The sequence below is a fragment of the Eleutherodactylus coqui genome, chromosome 7, assembly GCF_035609145.1.
Source record: "Eleutherodactylus coqui strain aEleCoq1 chromosome 7, aEleCoq1.hap1, whole genome shotgun sequence".
NCBI lineage: Eukaryota > Metazoa > Chordata > Amphibia > Anura > Eleutherodactylidae > Eleutherodactylus > Eleutherodactylus coqui.
This window is the reverse complement of record NC_089843.1, coordinates 141,651,416-141,673,444: the sequence shown is the minus strand read 5'-3', so window position 1 is coordinate 141,673,444 and position 22,029 is coordinate 141,651,416. Positions and strand designations below refer to the sequence as shown.

At 42.2% G+C, this 22,029-nt stretch overlaps 1 protein-coding gene across 1 annotated transcript in view; it reads left to right on the top strand.

The window, feature by feature from the left end:
* Positions 1-22,029, top strand: part of LOC136572824 (UPF0462 protein C4orf33 homolog) — a 70,175-nt gene that overhangs the window by 29,364 nt on the left and 18,782 nt on the right. Inside the window, exon 2 of the mRNA XM_066573747.1 lies at positions 5,774-5,954. Coding sequence (XP_066429844.1) covers positions 5,774-5,954 — 181 coding nt within the window. The remainder of the gene's footprint in view (positions 1-5,773; positions 5,955-22,029) is intronic.

Genomic DNA, 22,029 nt, shown 5'->3' with positions numbered 1-22,029 from the left:
ATATACAGTAAGAGAACCCCAACAGACGTCTTCCAACATCGGAACTGTACAGCCTTAAATCATAATGTCTTCAGACGTCAGACAGTGGATTGGAAAGGGTTAACAAGTTGGACACCACTGTGAAAAATTTGGGGACGTTTCACCTACCCCCTTTAGTTTTATTCTGTATAAGCTTAGTACAGAATTAAGAAGTCCGCTCCATTGTGGGTCACCAAATCCAACAATGTTCACACACACACACTGCATAAAGCCTTACTTGCACAAGAGGTTTTGGAATTTTTGTCCTTTTTCTGCTGGCTTCATCACTTCTAAAAAGGAATGGGACTTGGCAAAAGGGGGAAGGTCACCCATGGCCCAATTTTCTATATTCTATACCAGAAACTGGTGCAAATATTGGTGGTGTATGAATCGCTGCTAAATTGCTGGCCCAAGATGCATGAGGTGTGTGTCTTCATAAATTCGATTGGTCCCAGCAAGAGAAACCATGTAATCTTGTAGATGTGATACCTTTTTAATGACTACCAAAAATACATAATGTTAATGCGAGCTTTCAAACCAACACAGGGTTCTGCATCAGGCTTAAATTAAATGGATCCGATGAGGCATGCATATATTTTACACACATACTTATGACAAGGCACAGACATGGATGTGAATTATTTGCACTTAAAAGAATACTACAAGAGAAATACAGACATCTTGAAATAGTCACTGGTAAAGGAGTGAAGGTTTTATGGTCCTTAAATTAGTGTTGGGGGGGGGGGGGGTCACCAGGCTGGCAGTTTTATCTGTGCTGTAGATGTCTCATACTTCCCATTCACGCATGAATCCTTGTGAAGAATTTAGCCCTCTATTGAAAGCGTCAAAAGTGGTTATAAATTTATATTCCCAAATTCTTCTATGGCTTTGTGACTTGAAACCTCCCTTCAATATCATAACTTTCATATCTTCTTTGTTGTGTCCATGACTAGAAAAGTGCTCGGCTACAGGTAATTCTATCTTTCTTTCTTTAATTGTGTGGCAATGAGATCTCATCCTGGATTTCAGTTTTCGTCCTGTTTCTCCAATATAAAGGGCACCAACAGGACATTTACTGCATTGGATCAGGCACACAACATTGGACGTGGAACATGTAAAATGTCCCTGGGATCTTATAGTCCTGCTGTGTGTTGGGGATTTGTATCCTGTCCGCAGTCAGTACATGTGAGCAGGTCTTACAGCTCCTTACCATACAGGGATAAATTCCTTTTTGGGTAACAGAGGGCAATGCACTCCTGATTATAAAGTTCCTTACATTTGGAGGAACAGAAGTGGAGGGTCCAGGAATATGGTTTTCAGACCGTCATCCTTGTGCAGGGTATGGTGGAGTTTTCTTGCGGTTTTCCTTAGTACCTCTAGCTGTGAATTGTAGGTCACTACTAGAGGCACACGTCTGCTTCCTTCCTTCTCTGTGTATTGGAGTGGTTGATTCCTGGGTATCCTGGTGGCTCTGGTGATTTGGTCATCAATTGAGGTGGGATGGTAGCCCTGATTTATAAATGTCTTTTTACGATGGTATAGATGTTCCTCTCTGTCTGTTAAGCTGGAGCAGATCCGTTGGATCTGATGGCCTGTCTGTAGACAATTGATTTTTGATGTGTTTAGAGTAGAAGCTGTCCCATCTGAGGTATGTGGGCCGATCAATCGGTTTTCGGCCTGTCTGATATTGAGTTGTTTGAAATTTTTATGGTGGTGTCCAAAAAGTTGATTTCGGTATATGAGTAGCTTAATATCAGGTTTATGGTGGGGTGGAATGCATTGAATCCCTCATGGAATTAGTTCTTGTTCGGTGTTGGTCCAGATGATTATGATGTCATCAATGTAGCGGAAGTAGGCCAATGGTTTGCTGGAGCAGGAGCCCAGAACTCACTCTCCAGTCTTGCCATGAAAAGGTTGGCATACTGTGGTGCCATTTGCCACATGCTTACTCCAGCAGGCGCAGCACTATGACCAGCATATGAAATGGCGGTCTTACGAAATGCTCCCCAATATGGCATGCAACATGTTAACATATCCTTACATTTATTTATAAGTGCTGAACAGTAAAAGAAAGTAGATTGAGATACCCAGTAAGTTTTCAGTGAATTCGCTGCAGGTTGGCGATTTGCTGATGGGCTCTTACAAGAGGGCATTTTGTCACATTTTATTTTTCACATTTGCTTTCAGAAAAGCCTTGTACATCTTCAGTGTCAATGTTTGTCAAAGGGCGGCTGAAGCTTACTGACACCTGTCAAGATAGATGTAGCTTGGGATTCAAATGAACTGATCAGTACTACTCAGGAACAGCACAAAACAGTATAGAATTTTTACAAATGGTTACAAGAAAAAGAAAGTGAACCCTTTGGCGTTACCTGTTGTTTTGCATTGATTACTAATAAAATATGCTCTGATTTTTGCCTAACTCACAATTATAGACACACACAATCTAACTTAACTAGTAACACACGGACAGTCTTTATTGAGTATACAACCGCAGTGCAGGGAGAAAAAGAAAGGGAAACTCTGTGTTAATGACTTCTCCAAGAGCTACAGTAAGGGGTAAAAGGTGGTTGAATCAAAGACCTTTTTTGTTTAAAAAATAAAAAAAATCTATTGATCGCCTATCCTCAGGATACGACATCAGTGGCAGATTGTTGCCCACGACCTTTGGCTATCAGCTAATGTGAAGAGACTGTGGCTGGCCAGAAGATACACAATGCCATCTGTAGTGCGGTAGCCCAGAATAGTCGTCCAGCTTTCTCCCATTGAATTGAATAGTCTCCAAATAGCTCTGTAGTAAACCACATGATTAATAGAGCTTTGCAGTATGCAGTGCAGTGAAGAAACTGTAATTTTGTCAATATATTTAAAGGTTACGGACACCATTGGGAGCATTTATTTATTTAAATGAAAGTTTTTTGGGCTGAAAATCTTTTTTTTTCAATAGGATTTCAATAAACATTTTTCCCATGTTTGGATTCTACACTTTCCCCATATCATTGTATATAGCAAACCGCAGAAAGCATCTCCCTTTAGATTAGTCATTGTGCTACACTGAGGGCTTAAAGTCCTTTTACATGGGACCAGCCGTTGGGCAAACAATGCCTTACACTCATCCTAGTGATGCGTGCCCCTGTGCTGTTATACAGGAGCAAGTAACGTTGGCATTGCTCAAAGTGCTGCCATCTTGGAGGCGGAGGCGTGCGGGGAGCGTTCTCCCTCCACCAGCCTCCATTCACAGCAAATAGACAGTCATGCAAAAGCGAACAACTGCTGTTTATAAATCCGGTTCAGTCGCTGCATGCAGTCACATGGTACAACTGACGTTCTAATTCCTGAGCGATTCAGAACAATAAACATCCCATGTAAAAGGGCCTTCAGCTTTCAGGTGATCTCTCCCTTCTGCTGAACATTCTTGTCAGCTGATATATGACCACTACAAGGTCAGGAGAGAAGAGATGAAGGCACATAAGTATATGTGAAGTAGGCCACTCTCGCTGCCTTTTCCAGATGCAGTAAGCTGCGTCCAGCAGACGTTTTTAATGTACCCCATCATTGTGATGAGGTGTGTTTAAAAGCATGAAAACGCGGCAAAATAGAGCAGACAGCGGTCAAAAATCCTGTCATTTTCTAACGCCGCGATCGAGCGCATGTCAATGGGAGCATTATACCGCATTTACAGTGCCGTTCAAAACGCTGCGGTAAAAAGTGTGAGAGTGGCCTTAACCCCTGTCTGTTGAGTAAGGGAGTTGAACCCCTGTGCGCTTGAGATGAGCAAAAATTTAGGAGTAAAATAAAATTTTAGGAGGCAAATTTAAATATTTTATAGTACGACATTAAAATTTTTTTTTTAACTAAACCACTCCACAGAGAAAGCTGAAAAAAATGTATATAGGCGCCCCATATATTGAAAGCTTCTTACCACAACATTTCAGAAAGGTATTCTTTGAAGATTTATTACATGTTTTTAATTTAAATTCATTTAATGACATTAAATTATTGATTATTTAGCTGAACAAATGTTCAACAATCTGATTATTATATAAAGCACATTGAGGTGTATTTGGTCATAGTTGTTGATGCCACTAAAATCATTGTCAGTATAGAGTTGGTCAACATCAATATTTTTTTCTTAACTACAAAAAGCACCTTCCTGAAATTTTGTGATAAGAAACCTCAGTGTATGGGACATATCTATACATTTTTTCAGCTTTCTCCCTGGTGTAGCTCAGTTTACACAAAAATGTTGACATTGTTGTTCCAGTTCTACTATCCACATATTAGGAGCAGAGTGGCACCTTGCACATCTTCCTACACCCAATAGTTTCCGAAATCTGAATGATCAAAAGCTATGGTTCTCTGTGATTTTTGGAAAATTGACCCGTCCCCCCTGTAGTGGTGATTCCATGACCAAATTGAGATTTTTATATAGATTCTAGTAACAAACAAATGTGCAAAGCTTCGTAAAACTCTGGGATGGTCGGGTGATTTGTTCTGGAATGACCCAGTATACTTTACCCAGATCATTCAAAGCAGTGCTCACTAAATATATATACTGTACACCGGGCCATGCCCTAGTATACTTATCCAGAGTGCAATTACTTGGAGAAGTTTAACCCTTTCCAATCCACTGTCTGACGTCTGAAGACATTATGATTTAAGGCTGTACAGCTCTGATGTTGGAAGGCGTCCGTCGGGGCTCTCTTACTGTATATTGCCAGCCTCTCTACTTTCGGAGCCCATCCGTGTCACCTCATGCAGTACTGGCTTTAGCCAGCAGATAGCACCGTTGTATAATGGCAGGAAAAGAGTAAGCCCCCTAGGAAAATCTGGATACAAATTGGATTGGAAAGGGTTAAAAGTATGTTCACAAATAGAGATTTCTGTCAGCATCTGCATCGGCAATGTGAGCAGGATATTTTTTGCTTCATCCACGTGCCCCAAAGTAATCTGTGCAAAATAATGACTCTACCACAATTTTATAATCTGCAACATGCTCATTATTTGAATGGATTCCAAGCTGAAATTAGCGCCATAAACTTCAATGCAGCAAATTCTCATGCAAATCCTGACTGGATGAAATGTTACTTTGATAGACCAATTTATTTATTGTAAACTTTTGTATAAAATGTGGCCTACAACTGATAACAGCATTATAATGGCAATATTAATGTTATGGAAAGGAGTCCAGAGAACACGTATTAATGGTTGCACATTTACCCGATTGGATCGTTGTGACTGCCGTGACTCTTGGGCCTGGACTGATTGGAAGTAGACTTGGATGTGAGTTACAGCTCTTTTCATCAGAGCAGTGATTTATAACGGTGAGGGAATCCGTGAAATATATGTTTCCACTCCGGGGAACCCCCGACTCCTACTATTTCCATCCCATGGGAGGGTAAAGCATTCTATAGATTTTTTAATATTTTGTGTGATCTTTGTACCAAGCATTCCTGAGCAGGCGGCTGTAAAAGTGACAACGCGGACTCCGCTGTCTGCTGGCCAGGTTCTAGGGAGTTCTGCTCAGGAATCCATACATTAGCAGAATGTTACATTATAGTAAAAAGTATCCAGATAGCCTTAAATTCTGCAACCATTCTGAGTGGTGTTGTGCTGTAGTATTTCTGCCAGCATTACAGAAACCATCATTTATCTACTTCTTATACCTGCAATTTCTGTCATGTCTTTAGAAATGTTTTTCTGAGCGTTGCTAGCATAGTTTTGTAAAACACCAATTTTATTTTTCTTGGTTTAGATGGAATGTACAATTCAGAATGAATGGAACGGCGCCCCCATAGCACATGAGCCGGTGACAATCTGTCTGAAACCAGCACCTGGAGGGTTACAGATGGATGTTTCTGCCCCATTTTTCAATGACCCTCCCGCACCCTCAGGCCCAGTGGGAGAACCTTTCGAGGCACTTTGGGACTATGAAGGTTTGTATGCATTTATATGTGTTTTTGTTTTTAAATAATGTTTTATTTTTAAGGCCTCATGTCCACTAGCTAAATGGAATTGCGGATTCCGCAGCGGATTTTGCCCATAGGGAATCATTGGCCATTTTAAAAGAATTGCGTTTTTCACGCGCGGGAGAAAAAACGCGGCATGCTTCATTCTGCCACGGATTCCGCGCGGATCGGCATCATTGCTATCACATTGATAGCAATGTGTGCGGATATCTGCATGCAAAAAATACCATTTAAAGCAAATCCGCGCGGAATCCGCCGCGGAAATCTGCGGCAGATTCTGCGCGGATTGTATTTTTCAAGTGGACATGAGCCCTTAATGTTCATCTTTTTTATACAACTGTAACCCGAGTGTCGATAGACGAAGCGATGACTTTCTGATGTTTTTTATTGTCCCATATTCACAGGGGCTGATTAGGTAAATGTAAGTACGTCTTCTCTACACCGTCTCTAGCTTGTAGAGCTTGTCTTGCCAACTTCTATTTTGATGGCGCCATCATCTCATAGCAGAAGCATGCTTTCCTTTCTCTCCTGAACTACTTTTAACCTTTCCAATCCACTGTCTGACATCTGAAGACATTGTGATTGAAGGCTCAACAGCTCTGATGTCGGAAGACGTCCGGTAGGGTATTCTTACTGTATATTACTGGCCGCTCTGTTGTCGGTGGCCTCTCCAGCATGTCCCATACCGCAGTACTGACTCTAGCCAGCAGATGGAGCCATTGTATAATGTCAGAAAGAGAAAGCCCCCTAGGAAACCCCGAATCCAAAATAGAACCTGGTTTCTATGAATTGGGCTTCATTAATATTGTGTTCATAACCCTGTCATGGTCCCGTCCAAGAGCTCCATCTGGATGGCTGAAATCTGTGTCCAAACAAAACGGTAGGCCACCATTACTAAAACGGAGACCAAAACTGCAATCTTTACACTCCGTTTTAGAAGCTTGCTGTTGGATTCCTGCATTTGGTCTGCCAGAAAAGCGTAGTCGTTTATGCTATTTTGTGCGGAAAATGCCGGAATACATAGATTGGAAACCTGCTAAAGTGGAGACCAGATTGCAGCTTCAGGCTCTGTTTTATTAACTCCTTAGTGACCAAGCTTTTTGTTTTTTTATTTTTGTTTTTTCATCCCTCCTTTAAAAAAATCGTAACTCCTTTATTTATCTATTGATCTAGCTGTATGAGGGCTTGTTTTTTGCTAGACGAGTTGTATTTTTCAATTGTACTATTTACTGTACCATATAATGTACTAAAAAACTGTTAAAAAATACTAAGTGGAGAGAAATGGGAAAAAACGACATTCCACCATCTTTCAGCGCGTCTTGTTTCTGCGGCGCACAAACTGCAACAAAAATGACACGATAACTTTATTCTATATGTCAGTACGATTACTACGATACCAAACTTATAAAGTTTCTTTTTTCGCTGTACTATTTGTATTTTTTTTTAAGATATTTAATTTTTTTAAATTATTTTCTGTCCCCATCTTCTGCGCACAATAGCTTTTTTTTATTTTTTCATCGGCACAGTTGTGCGAGGGCTCATTTTGTGCAGTACGTCCTGTAGTTTCTGTTAGTATTTTTGAATACAAACAACTTTTCGATCGCTTTTTATTACATTTTTTCTTGGAGACTGGTTGACCAAAAAAACGAATTTCTGGCATTCTTTTTTTTCAGACAAAGTTCACCGTGCGGCGTAAATAATGCACTACTTTGATAGATCAGATGCAGCTATATCAAATATGTATTTTTGCATATGTATATAGATTCTTTTATTGTAAATATGGCAAATGGGTTTTTTTTTTAAACTTTTTAAAATAATTAATAAAACTTTTATTGTTCTTATTTTTACATTTTCTTTTAGTCCTCCTAGGGGACCACAGCATGCGGTGCTTTGATCACTCTTGCACTATGCCATAGCATTACATCATACTACAATCTGACAGGCAGTCTATCAGGCCACCCGGTGGGGATGGCTTGATAGGCATACTGCCAAGACAGCCCTGAGGCCTTTCAGAAGACCCCCGGCTGCAATAACACCCACACGACTTCCTGTGATCTCGTCATGGGAGGGCCATACCGAGCCCCCAAACATCGTTAGGGGGATTTAAATGTCGCGGCATTTAAAGGGTTAACAGCTCCAATCTGCCACGCGGCTTTTTCGGGGCTGTTGCCCGTGGGTGTCAGCTGTAAGAAATAGCTGACACCCGCGATGTATGGAGGGAGGTCGCAGCGCAATCTCCCTACATACACGTCCTGCAGCTGCAGGACTTAAAAATACTATAGGGCGGTCACTAAGGAGTTAATGAAGCTAATAAATAGTTGCAGTGGTGCTCATAGCCTAAGCATACTATTAATTACATCCTTGTAACAATATACTTTTGAAACTCTAATTCTCCCCTGATATATTTTTTTTTAAAAGTTATGAGATTGTTCAATTTATGGCCAGCTACCTCAAAGTTTTTGTGCTTGACTGCCAAGCAATGCTTGAGACGTCCTTTACACTATATCTCTTGCTTGCCATATCTCAACAGTTGACACAATTTTCCTGAACCTTATTATGGATTGCCAGCAGTGTATGTCTGAAAACACCCTGTTTGCACTCAGTGGGATTAATTAGTGGTTTATTCGTTCTTATGCCAATCCACATCACTAATTATTAACCGAGGTCTGTTGTGAAACACTGACCTTAGTGATCAGTGCTGCTGATTCTCACTGGAAAATAGCTAAGCATCACTGCTGTTGTTTGGCTAAAAGAGGTCAGGTCCATAGAGATCTGTCTGGGCTTAAAAGGAAAATCAAGGCTAAAGGAAGCATAAGTACTGAATGTGATTTACATTGCTGTGGCATTAGTATATATTCAACCTCTAGGTTTCGATGGCTAAGGGCTTATTCACACGAGCGTATATCGGCCACCATTTTCACGGCCGGTCGATATATGCTACCATCTGATGCATTGGATTTCAATGTAACATATTCACGCAGCGTAAAAGCGCTCGGCCGGCAAATATAGCGCCGAGCGCTTTTACGCCGGGCAGGAAAGATAGTCCTGGAACTATCTTTCCCGGTCGGAATATGGCCGCTGCCATAGACTCCTATGGGAACCAATGACAGCTGCCAGAGAGAAGGGAGGTGAGGGAGAGTTTAGCTGGTGTGCCCCGCTCCCTCTCCGCCACTTGTTAGCAGCCAGCAATGGGAGGGAGCTTAGCACACTGGCTCTCGCCCCATCCCGCCTCCTCCCCTTGCAGAGAGCCCAGAAGTGGGAGACAGCTTAGCAGAGCTAAACTGTCTCCCTCCGCCCGACGTCAATGCGAGCTCGGCATACATGCACTGGGCCTGTGCCGTCTCAACGGTTAGATTTGTGTGCTCATTCATGCGTTTTTATGGCATCGGTGGGCACATGTAAAAACACCTACAGCCGTGTGAATAAGCCCTAAGGCTGAGCTGGTACAATCATTATGAGTTGTGTAGAAAGAAACACAACTCTAGTAAACAGCTGAATGGTGTAGAATAGTGGAAAACCCCTTTAACCCTTCAGTGACAGGTTTATTGTTACCAAATCATGCCTCACAGGGCAGGTTTTTTAAATGAGTCAACAATGCAATAAAAACCATGGAAGTTTGCAGATGACAGCTCAGTGCTCTGCACATTTCAGCACTAGAGCTGTCCACGGAAATCTTCCAGGGTTTAACTGCATGGTCAGCGCAGCAAGCCCCGGAGATTTTCCGGTCGTGACACTAAAGGGGTTAAATGCAGTCTGCTAATATGTATAACTGCCAATTCCTTATACTCAGTCAGAGAAAAGAAAGAAAGTAGACCATTCAATTTTATGTTTCGTGTTTTTTTTCTTTCATCAGTGACTAATTAACAATTGTCTAGTATCCACCAATTTCTATAACAAAAAAACCCACAAAGAATGTCAATAAAGTTTTCTTCCTCCAATAAGCAGCGAAATGAATAAGGCCTCATGTCCACGGGGAAAAGAAGAATTAAAATCCGCAGTGGATCACCCGCACGCGGATCCGCACCCCATAGGAATGCATTGACCACCCGCGGGTAGATAAATACCTGCGGATGGTATTTAAAAGTCAATAACAAAATTTCTGGAGCATGAAAAAAATGGACATGCCCCATTTTAGTGCGGATCACGCATGCGGGAGCTCATAGAGCACATAGCTCAATTGATCTCCCGCATGAAAAATAAAAGACAATTACAGTGCATCCGCAGCCCAAATTCGCGTTACAAATCCGCAGCGGATCTGATTTTCCCCATGGACATGAGGCCTAAGTTAACATCAGTAAGACAAGATTGCATTTTTGTTATTCCGCTGACGCCTGATTTTAGGGATTGCACAGGTAAAAATGTTGCTATGGCCTCATGTCCATGGGGAAAATCAGATCCGCTGCGGATTTGTAACGCGGATTTGGGCTGCGGATGAGCTTAAAATTGTATTTTATTGCATGCGGGTGACATGCGGATGCATTTTTTTTCACTCCATGGAGAATCCGTAGCGGGTCCCTCCTGCCCCGTGGACATGAGGCATAAAAATAAGAATAAACGTACCTCTCGCCCGCTCCGGATCTTCCCTTCGACTCGGCTTCATCTTCTCTCCGTCGCGGCCGGATCTTCTTTCTTCGGATCGGCGGATGCGCAGGGCACATTGGTTACGTGCCCCGCGCATGTGCCGGCCCGAAGAAAAAAGATCCGGCCGCGACGGAGAGAAGATGAAGCCGCAGCGAAGGGAAGATCCGGAGCAGGTGAGTAAATACCGATTTTGGTCTCCCGCGGATCCGGATGGCTTCCATAGGCTTCAATAGAAGCCCGCGGGAGCCGTCCCCGCGGGAGACCCGCACCAAAATGGAGCATGGTCCGGATTTTTTCATGCTCCATTTTTTTTTAAATCACTTTTATTGACCATCCGCGGGTATTTATCTACCCGCGGGTGGTCAATGCATCCCTATGGGATGCGGATCTGCGGGCAGGAGAAGAGTTAAAATCCGCTGCGGATTTTAATTCTTCTTTTGCCCGTGGACATGAGGCCTTAAGCTGGAGGTGTTTTTTTGCCCACTTTACCCCACCTCCTAGTACTTTCTCCACCTCCCAGCCTTGAAATCCGCAGCGGATCTCCCGCACCCATTTAATTCACATTTAATATCCGCAGCGGATCTCCCGCACCCATAGAGATCAATGGGGACCATCCGGAGCGTGATCCGCACTTAAATGGAGCATGGTGCGTTTTTTTTCATGCACCGTAAATTTTTAAATCACTTTTAAATACCATCCGCGGGTATTTATCTACCCGCACGTGTCCAATGCATCCCTATGGGGTGCGGATCAGCGTGCGGGAAAAACGATGCGGATTTTAAATAAAAATTATCCCGTGGACATGAGGCCTAAATTTGTACGAAAATTGCAACTTTTGTTTTGATACTTGAAGCTAAAAGAAAAGCGCATGGTTGGGATGTTAGAATATGTTTATAGACTTCTTTACAAAAGGTTAAAAAAGGACAGTAACTCATAGCAGCTGTGCATAGAAATACAGAAAGAGAATTCCAAATGCCCCAGATTTTGTAGGTCATGTGCATCTGGGAATAAATTAATGAAACAAATGGTGCTTACCTGTCCTTGGCTCCGGCAATCTAGCATTGCGATTCTCACAGTCCCTGTTGACAGCGGAAGTCAGGTGATCGCTGCCTTCCAATCAGAGGCCACAGTATCACCATTCCAAACGCATGGCATCATGGTCCCCAGGTTGTGAGCGCTGATGCCAGGAGAATGGGTGGTGATACTGAGGCTTCTGATTGGTGTGCATACGAGTGCTATACAATGTCTTTAAGGTCCCATTGAAAACAATGGGTGATGTGTTCCGAGGAACTTGAAAGAATAGGACATGCAGCAATTTTTTTTTTACCTTGCAGCATCGCTGTGAGGGAAAACATCTCCCATGTTTATGACTTCATTCATTGTGTTTGTGTGCATGTAGCTACAAGTATTACAAACTTTGTGCTGTGTTGCTGGCAGTAAAGTTATTTTTTGGAGCAGAAGTATTGTCTGTTGATATGTGGTCGCAGCCAAATCCCACTGTTGATGCCCTATCCGGTGGGAGAGAATCTGCTTGTTGCAGATTCAATTTCGCCTTGCCCATAGATGTACCTGGGGCCGCAGGTAAGCCCACATCACGAGTGCTCCCCATATTACCACCCTCTCACTGCCAGCCCATCTCTGCACCCCTCTTTATATACACACTTTTTCATTTGATGCTAATGTACTTTAGTATGTTGATTTTAAGTTTCAATGTCTTCCAGTAGGCCCGTGTCTAAAAACGCTGAATGAGTTATACCACAATGCCTCACTTATACCCTATAGATGTAGCAAAGCTGTAACGAGATTATGATAACTTCCTGTTCTAAGTAATTGGAAATCTATTGTTATAGTAACACAACAATGCCATTGAAAAGGTAATCAAACTGTTGTACAGAATGTTATCTTAACCCATTGAGAGTCAAGTTGAACTTTGCTATGTCTGTAGAACAGGGGTGCACAACCTGTGGCCCACAGTGGCATAGTATGTGGCTGTCAACCATCAGGAGACAGACATCAGAAAACAATGACTGTCAAAATACATCGGCATCCTTCTGATGGAGTGCTGTCATTACACAGCAGTGCTGTTCTCTCTTCTGTGCTCTGATGGTAGCGATTAGCGTAGGACTTCAAAGAATAAATATGAGCTTCCTTACATTGTATTTCCCATGTCAGAGGGGAATGGTACACAGCACAGGGGCATTGGCTGGTATGGTTGGTGTTAATGTAGACATTGTGTAGCCGGTTTTGTTATGGGATGAACTCTGCCTTGTACAATTATGGCTAACCTGTGTGGCTGTATAAAGGTCCATTTAGACCCAATGATTCTCACTCAAAATTCGCTCAAAGGCGTCTTTTGAGCGAGAATTGTTGTGTCTAAATTCTAGTTTTTTTGAATTAAGCAATGAACTCTTATCAGCAGTGCAGGGTGTTATCACAGTCAGCAGCGCTGATAAGATTCGATCAGCTCGCGTCCCGCTGGTACTTCACAGCGGGACGCGAGTTGTAATTGCAGAGAACAATACAGTTGTTTGCTTATGTAAAACAGCTATATTGTTCACTGAGCAATAGCGGCAGTGTCCCGTTCTGCCTCCTGGGAGTAACATATTACGACCCTGTAGCCCTTGGAAAAGAAAAGGTTTTGTGCACCTGTGGTCCAGAAAGATGAACAAGTAACCGTTTACTACATGAAGGGCTTTAGTACTTATATACTTTATGTAGATAACTAGGAGTATATTATAAAAAAATTTAAATTATTACAGACTCGTATTTATTAGTCTAAAATATAAAGTTTCACCCTATCAAAGGATTATCCACTTATCCACAGGATGGGGGTAGGAGAAAACTTACTGTTTGGTGGGGGTCTGACTTCCGGGACCCCAACTGATCCAGAAAATGTGGTTTGGTGTTTCCAGGAATGAACAGATCAGTGGTCACATATGCACACTACCACTCTAGTCATCTCTGAGACTGCTGGAGATAGCTGTGCACTTGAACTTTAACTTAAAGGAGATGTCCCGCGCCGAAACGGGTTTTTTTTTTTTTAAACCCCCCCCCCCGTTCGGCGCGAGACAACCCCGATGCAGGGGTTAAAAAAACCACCCGCACAGCGCTTACCTGAATCCCGGCGGTCCGGCGTCTTCATACTCACCTGCTGAAGATGGCCGCCGGGATCCTCTGTCTTCATGGACCGCAGGACTTCTGTGCAGTCCATTGCCGATTCCAGCCTCCTGATTGGCTGGAATCGGCACGTGACGGGGCGGAGCTACACGGAGCCCCATAGAGAAGAGGAGAAGACCCGGACTGCGCAAGCGCGGCTAATTTGGCCATCGGAGGGCGAAAATTAGTCGGCACCATGGAGACGAGGACGCCAGCAACGGAGCAGGTAAGTATAAAACTTTTTATAACTTCTGTATGGCTCATAATTAATGCACAATGTACATTACAAAGTGCATTATTATGGCCATGCAGAAGTGTATAGACCCACTTGCTGCCTCGGGACATCTCCTTTAAACCTGAATCTAATGAAACTGCAATGTGCATGTGTGACCGCTGCTACATTCATTCCTGGATGCATGGAAACCCCGTTCTTGGGATCCGTGGGGGTCCTAGAGGTCGGAACCTCACCGATCAGCAAGTTATTCCCTGTTTTGTGGATAGGGAATCGCTTGCTTTCATTGGACATCGCCTTTAAGTAAACTCAACATCTCCAAATTCTTGATTTTTACCAGAAGGCTGGAGGTTCACTTTAAAGTGACCCTACGGTATCGGGACACAATTCTGTCCTGGGACTGAAGGGGGTATATTACCTGTAGTTGTTCTTCTCTGTCAGCCCTCCAACCTTGTTCCACGTCCTGTTTCCGCCACTTAAGATGGCTGCCACAATTTTCTGACTAGTTAATGTACACTGTGCACTGCTTTTTGAACCCTACCAGTGCTCTGTGGTGGATTAGATAGTCTGGTGATTGCGCCACCCATCTGGGACTGCTGATAACAGGAGCGAGAACAGGCAGATGGGAGGAATGGCAGAGAAGAACAATTACAAGTAATGTACCCCCTCCGGTCCCAAGGCAGAATTTTTCCCCAAACTGTAGGGTCGCTTTAATGGGTACATGTTTTTTCAATCTCATGTTATTAGATACAACTGTAGGAGTACAAGTTTATAGTTAAATTAATACTACTTAAACTTTTTAATAGAAATTATTCTTAGGTGAAATATTTGTGACACAACATATGACACTATGACTGAGGTCAGTCTCACACAAGCGGATAGTAATTGCGGATTCCACGAGCGATTGATTCGCGGTATTGCGCAGATCAGTAAAATGCATTGAATTATGCAGTTCCGCTCACATTAGCAGGTTGCAATTGCGGAATCCGCGCACAGAAAATAGAACGCAGCATGTTCTATTTTACTGCGGAAACCATGACCATAGAGCCTATTATGCTCTATAGTTGTGGATGTATCCGCAACCCATATGCAATTACATTGTGTATGGGCTGCAGGTATCTGTGTCATCGCTAAGCGACAACACTGGAAATCTAAAAAGGAAAAAAAAAAGGTATACCGCACATGACCGGCTGCGTGAGTACGCAGTCATATGGAGTAGATTACGCAGCCATACACAGTGTCACGGCCGGGCTCACAGCTGGAATCCGCTGTGGAAGGCGCATGGTGGATTTTGCATACAGTCATGTGAGCCCGGCCTTAGTGTGCTGAAGTGAAAACTGGAATTCTACACTAAGCATATTGATTTCTATGTTTTTTCTACTAATGATAGCAAAAAGTGTTTGTGAAGTTTAAAAGCAAAACATGTTGAAGTGCAAATAAATAGTGTTGTTTCTAGGTAAGCTCAGAGAGGTTAACCTAGAAGTTCCAGAAGATTGAAAAAAGGCAAATGTTGTCCCTTTCTTCAAAAAAGGGAAGAAGGTGGATCCAGGAAACTACAGGCCTGTGAGCCTGACTTCTATACCGGGAAAGATCTTTGAACAAATTATTAAACAGCATGTATGCAAGTACCTGGATGAAAATGGAGCAATTAACTAGAGCCAGCATTGGTTTGTAACAAACAAGTCATGCCAGACTAGTCTAATTTCCTTCTATGACAGAATCACAGACTTTGTTGCTCAGGGAAATGCGGTGGATATCGTTTATCTTGACCTTAGTAAAGCATTTGACAAAGTATCTCATACCATACTTATTGAAAAAAATGACCAGATAAGGGATTGACAAGGCAACTGTTTGGTGAATTCACAACTGACTGAGTGATCGTACTCAAAGAGTGGTCTTAAATGGCTGAGCATCCAAGTGGAAGAATGTATCAAGTGGGGTACCTAGGCCCAGTGTTGTTCAACATTTTTATAAATGATCTGGAGAAGGGAATTAATGAGAAACTGATCAATTTTGCAGACGACACAAAGCTAGAAGGGATAGCTAACACTAGAGAAGAGAGAGAGAGTATTCAAAAAAATCTAGAAAAACTTGTACAGTGGGCAGCAACTAACAAAATGGTATTTAACAAGGAGAAATGCAAAGTCCTACATCTGGGCAAGAAAAATGAAGAAAGCACATACAGAATGGGAGGAATTGAGCTAAACAGTACATGTGAAAAAGACTTGGGTATACTAATAGATCATAGACTGAACATGAGTCAACAATGTGATGCAGCACCCAAAAAGACAAACACAATTCTGGGATGTATTAAGAGAAGCATAGAGTCTAGATCATGTGAGTTAATTATCCCCCTCTACTCTTCCTTAGTCAGACCTCATCTGGAATACTGTGTCCAGTTCTGGGCACGCCACTTTAAAATAGATATATACAAAGTGGAGCAAGTTCAGAGAACAGTTCCCAAGATGGTGAGTGGTCTGCAAATCCTATGAAGAGCGGTTAAAGGATCTGGGAATGTTTAGCTTGCAAAAAGAAGGCTGAGAGGAGACTTAATAGCTGTCTACAAATATCTGAAGGGCTGTCAGAGTGCAGAGGGATCAGCCCTATTCTCAATTGCACAAGGAAAGACTAGAAGCAATCGGATGAAACTGAAAGGGAGGAGACACAGATTAGATATTAGAAAACACTTTCTGATAGTGAGGGTGATCAATGAGTGGAACAGGTTACCACGGGAGGTGGTGAGTTCTCTTTTAGTGGAAGTGTTCAAACAGAGGCTGGACAAATAGCTCTCTGGGATGATTAGTGAATCCTGCACTGAGCAGGGGGTTAGACCTGATGACCCTGGAGGTCTCTTCCAACTCTACCATTCTATTATTCTATGACTACCAAAGTAATGTCACGGTTCTGGTGTCACAGATATAAATGTACTGCAGCATCACGTAGGGCAGTGATTCTAATGTGGAATTGTTAATTTTACATAACATTTTTACTGAGATGCTGCACATATTAAATGCACAACTTTCTGAGTGAATATATTGCCGTAGCAATATGAGGAAGATGACTTCTTTGTATCTCTAATTTACTCAGATCGGGACTCAGGATAATGGTGCAGGCTTTCAATGATGTGGAAGATTTGTACCTAGAATTCTTATTAACAGGCTAAAAGGCTAAGATTTGTAATTGGAAATTACTGCACATTATGAAAGCAATATCAAGCCAAAATAAGAAGTAGCAGTGAAGTTGTAGATGACGGTGCCAAATTTAAAGTGTACATTCCAATTTCTTGTTAACTTTAGTAGCAAGTTAATGATATGACAACTGGCTTGCCTGAATTATAATGATGTTACTGACTTAGGGAGCAAGAATTGTAATAACTGTGTTAGAAAGTATAATAAAACTATGAAAATGCTTTTGTGCACAACCTCTTTAGACGAACAAAGTTTTTCATTTACAATCTACTTCACTGTGACAGGAAGTAGGAGACAACCTCCATATTTACTCTGCTGCGGCCATTTAACTCTGGTCACAGTCAAGGATGATAATGGACAGCACATACCATGGATCCTTATTTTCTGACAGCGCTCATAGGGTTTATTGAATATCTCCAGACATCCACAAAAAATTGCAGCATTAATGTTTCAGGCCGATGCCCTTCATCAGGCATTGATACTAAAGGAAAAAAGTGTCAGGTGAATCCACATATTTGTCTGATACACATGACAATCTGTACGGCGAATTTGGGTCCCTTTTTCCTCCCCCCACAGTGACTTGGTGTTAGATGTCCACATAGAGAGTGTTATGTATATGAGTCAAATCTGTGGATTTACCTGGCACTTTTTTCTTTTTGCATCAATGATTGATGAAGGACATCATCTTGAAACAATAATTTTGCAATTTTTGGGGGATGTCTGAAAAAAAGTCAATGAGCACTGTCAGAAAATAAGGATCCTTAGTGTGTGCTGTCCATTTTTGTGGATATTGTGGAGTCTGGAACGGTGAGACTCAAGAATATTGCACCATATTCATAGCACCAGAGTGAGTGCTACCAACTCTTGTTATACAACCAAGGATAACGACACACAATCCGCCACGGCTTCCCCTCCCACAGTCTGCTCTCTGTGCCCATCACTCTTCAAAGATCCCTTTCATATAGCCCAGCCACATAGCCCAGTCACATAACTTGGCGATACACATAAAGAAAAAGCCACCCAAACTTAGGTAGATGTTAAGAGAATTAAGGATCGGGCATGTTGGGTTTCAGCATGCCCAATCCTTTGCTCCGACAGGAGGTAAATTGCTCCTAGAGGGGTCTGGCATTGCTTATTCCCCTCTCCCTATTGAAAATATGAGTCGAACATTCATGTGTATGGGAAAGCTGAGAAAATAGCTGCGCAACCAACAGGTGTGTGGGCACCGTTAAAGCTTGCTGCCTCCCGTAGGCCAGCCCCTCCAGTTATTTAGATAAAACATAAAATAAAACATAACCAATACTGTGTAAGAATGTATATATAGAGATAGATCATATATATATTTTTTTATAATTGAGACCTTTCTTTACTGTATATTTTGGGTCTAAGGAAATCGCTTCATAGTTTAAACACACACTAATTGCATTTAAAAGACAAGAGAATTAGTCTTTAAATCACTAAACAATTAATTTCTTTATTTTCATACAGAGAATTGCACTCCAGAACTACTTATGAAGTGTGTAACTTCTTCCTCTCCTGTTCTTTTCTTCAGTATAGGAATAGAAATTCCCGAAGAGGTAGCTTTACATAAAGTCCATGCATGGATAGAAAAGAGTTCAATGTATATCTTATTCTGGGTCAGCTTCCTGTTGGTGTGCCCTGTGTGATGAATAAACCTCATTTAATAAACATGACTCTTTTGAATAAATAATCACGTTACACTATTTTCGTTTTTTTATTGAATTTTTATGATACTAAGTTCAGATTTATTGTTCACGGATATAAATTCTCTGCCAGTTTTGTTGATTAGTAAACTTGAGTTTGGCTTTGTCATTGCATTTTTTATGAGGCTGAAATTATTAATCAAAGTGTGGAGAAAACAATAACTGCATTCGATTTTCCTGGAAAAAACATGCAGATATTGTTTGCTGTAAAATAATATTTCTATCATTTTAGAGCTGCAGATGCTAAGGGTTTAACCCAAGCCGGTGGTGTATTGTGGTAGTGTAACAATCAGGTGCAGATTCGGAGCCTCTGATTGCGAACATTGCGGGCTGATAGTGTGGTCAGGGGAAGCCAGAGGTCGTACACAAGTAATTTCGGTTTCGGTACAAAGGAGCAGGCAGGTAGCGGAGTTTGTGGAAGCCAGAGGTCGGTACACAGGTAAGCAGCTATTTGTAGAATGAGGAACAGGACGAAGAGGAGCTTGACTACAGGCTGGGAGCTCAATAATTACGCGAGGATGGGAGGTGCAAGGCCATGTTACATAGGGTATCTAATCAGGAAGCAGGGTGGAGCTAATCAGAAAGACAGGGCCAAGGTTTAGCAGAGGAGCTGTCCAACAAGCTGGATATCTCACTGGAGAGAGACGTCACCAGAAGGTCCTGGGTTCGTGTCCCAAGAGGTAGTCCTGATGTATACTACTTTATACTTTGTAGAGTTCATCCTTCCAATAAGTGATGAAATAATCCTCTACAGGACTACCTATTGAATGGTAGCAATCCTATGAGTCAATATCCGACCTTTTAACAAGCCTTACAACAGGACTATTGATGTAAACCAAGCCAGGATATCCATGAACAGACTGCTGTTTCAGGGTTATTGCCCTTCATCGTTGTAGTGTAGAACAGTGGTTGGCTAGGTGGAAGGCCAGCAACATGAATATGGGAAAGGAGGAGGTGATAATCAATATTCCTTCTTGTGGAGAATACCACAAGAGTGTAGGGAGTCTTACATAGGCCATGCAGTGCTCGGTGCAATTACTTGAGAAAGGAAGGGATGCTGTTACCTCCGAAATATGTTGTGTGATGTATACTGTATCCTGTCGCCAATAAACCTGGATGAGTCCTGCTGAATTGATGCAGAGTGACTTCAGATTTGACTTTCCTGGGGTCTGGGGGGTGCTAAAAAGCTTAAGCACCACCCATTGAAGTAAGTAGAGGTTGATATATAATTCACTATTAGAATACAGTAAAGTACAGACTGCCGAGCCCTGTTTTTCCTTTGTTATTTTAACCCCTTAATGATGAAGCCTGTTGACCAACTAATTTTCCTTTTTTTTTTCATTGTCATATTCCAGGAACCATAACTTTATCGTTTTTCCATCAATGTAGTTTTATGAGGGCTTGTTCTTTTGCGGGTCAAGTTATATTTTTCAATGACCTTTTTGGGTACATATAATGTACTGTATAACTTTGATAAAAAAGTGTTTAGGGAGATTGGGGGGAAAAAAAATGTATTCTGTCTCTTGCTCCTTGTATTTCCTTTTTCCAGTGTTCAGTGTGCAATATATATAATGTGATGACATTATTCTTTGGGTCAGCACGATTCTAGCGATGCCAAGTTGATAGTTTTTTTTTTTTATGTTTTGCTATTTCTGTACACAAAATATAAAGAAAAAAAAAGACTTGTTTTTGTGTCGCCGCATTCCAAGAGCCATAGCTTTTTATTTGTCCATTGCCAGAACTTTATAGGGGCTTGTGTTCTGCAGGATGAACTGTAGTCTTCATTTATACAATTTTAGGGAGCATAAACCATTTAAATTTCTTTTTATTCCATTTTTTTTCTAGAGGCAAGATTAAGGCCTGATGTCCACACGCAGATTTTAATTATAAAAGCCACACTTGTCTCCCGTAGCTCTAGCCGCCCACAGGGATGCAATAGCATCAGCAGGGCAATTTAAATAATGCAGATTTGATTTCCCCCCCGTCATGCGGATGGGACGCGCGGGAATAAATCGCAGCATGCTCAATTTTGTCTGCGGATCCCATGGGACAGCTTCCATTAAAGTCAATGGAAGCCATCATATCCTCGTTACAGCCACAGCTGTCATTGTGGCTGTGCCACGGATCCGCGGGAAATCAGGACAAAGAAAATGCAATGCGCATGCATCCGGCATGTCCTAACGCATATGCCGTGCTAAAGAAAGACGTTCCGGGCCATTTTTGTAGAATCATGCAAAGTTTTGACCGCTTTCTATTCTGTTTTTTGTAAGGTGAGATTTTCTCCATGTTTTTTGGATTTTTTTTCATGAGGTGCACTATGCAGGTTAAATAATATACTACCTTTTTTATTTGTCATTACGAACGTAGCGATACCATGTGATTTTTTTTTTTTTTAACATAGTAAAGAAGGAAAGGTGGGGTTTTGATGTTTTTGTTTTTATTTTTTCTATACTTTTTATTTTTATCCCACTAGGGGACTTGATTATCAGAATCTTTTTATATTCTTCTAATGCACTACCATACTTCATATTAGAGAGTCTATAAGACTCAACCTTTAGTATATTCAAGCCTCTTGGTGCCATTGCAACCTGTTGAGACCACGCAGTCACATCGTGGGGGTCCGATGGGTGACAGAGGGAAGCCCTGCAAAGGCTCCCTATGACAGCTTTTTACATTCTGTGGTCGCACTGACCGTGGCTTGTAAAGGGTTAAACACAGAGGATCTGAGGTTTCTTCGGTCCCCGATGGAGCAACTGCCTGGTTAAAAGATGGCGCTGTAGAATAAAGCCCCTTAACGACCGCTGTCAAAAGACGTATGGGCGGTCATTGAGGGGTTACAGGGGTTGTCCCGTGATAGCAAGTGGGGTTATACACTTCTGTATGGCCATATTAATGCACTTTGTAATATATATTGTGCATTAAATATTGGCCATACAGAAGTTATACACTTACCCCTCCGGTGCTGGCGTCCCCGTCTCCATGGCGCCGACTAAAGCTGCCTTCTCCCTGGATTAGACGCGCTTGCGCTGACTCCCCTCTTCTGTCCGGCTCCGGCGTGCTCGCGCTGCAGAGGTCTTCTGCGCTTGCGCTGTCTCCCCTCTTCTGTCCAGCTCCGGCGTGCTCGCGCTGCAGAGGTCTTCTGCGCAGAAGACCTCTGCAGC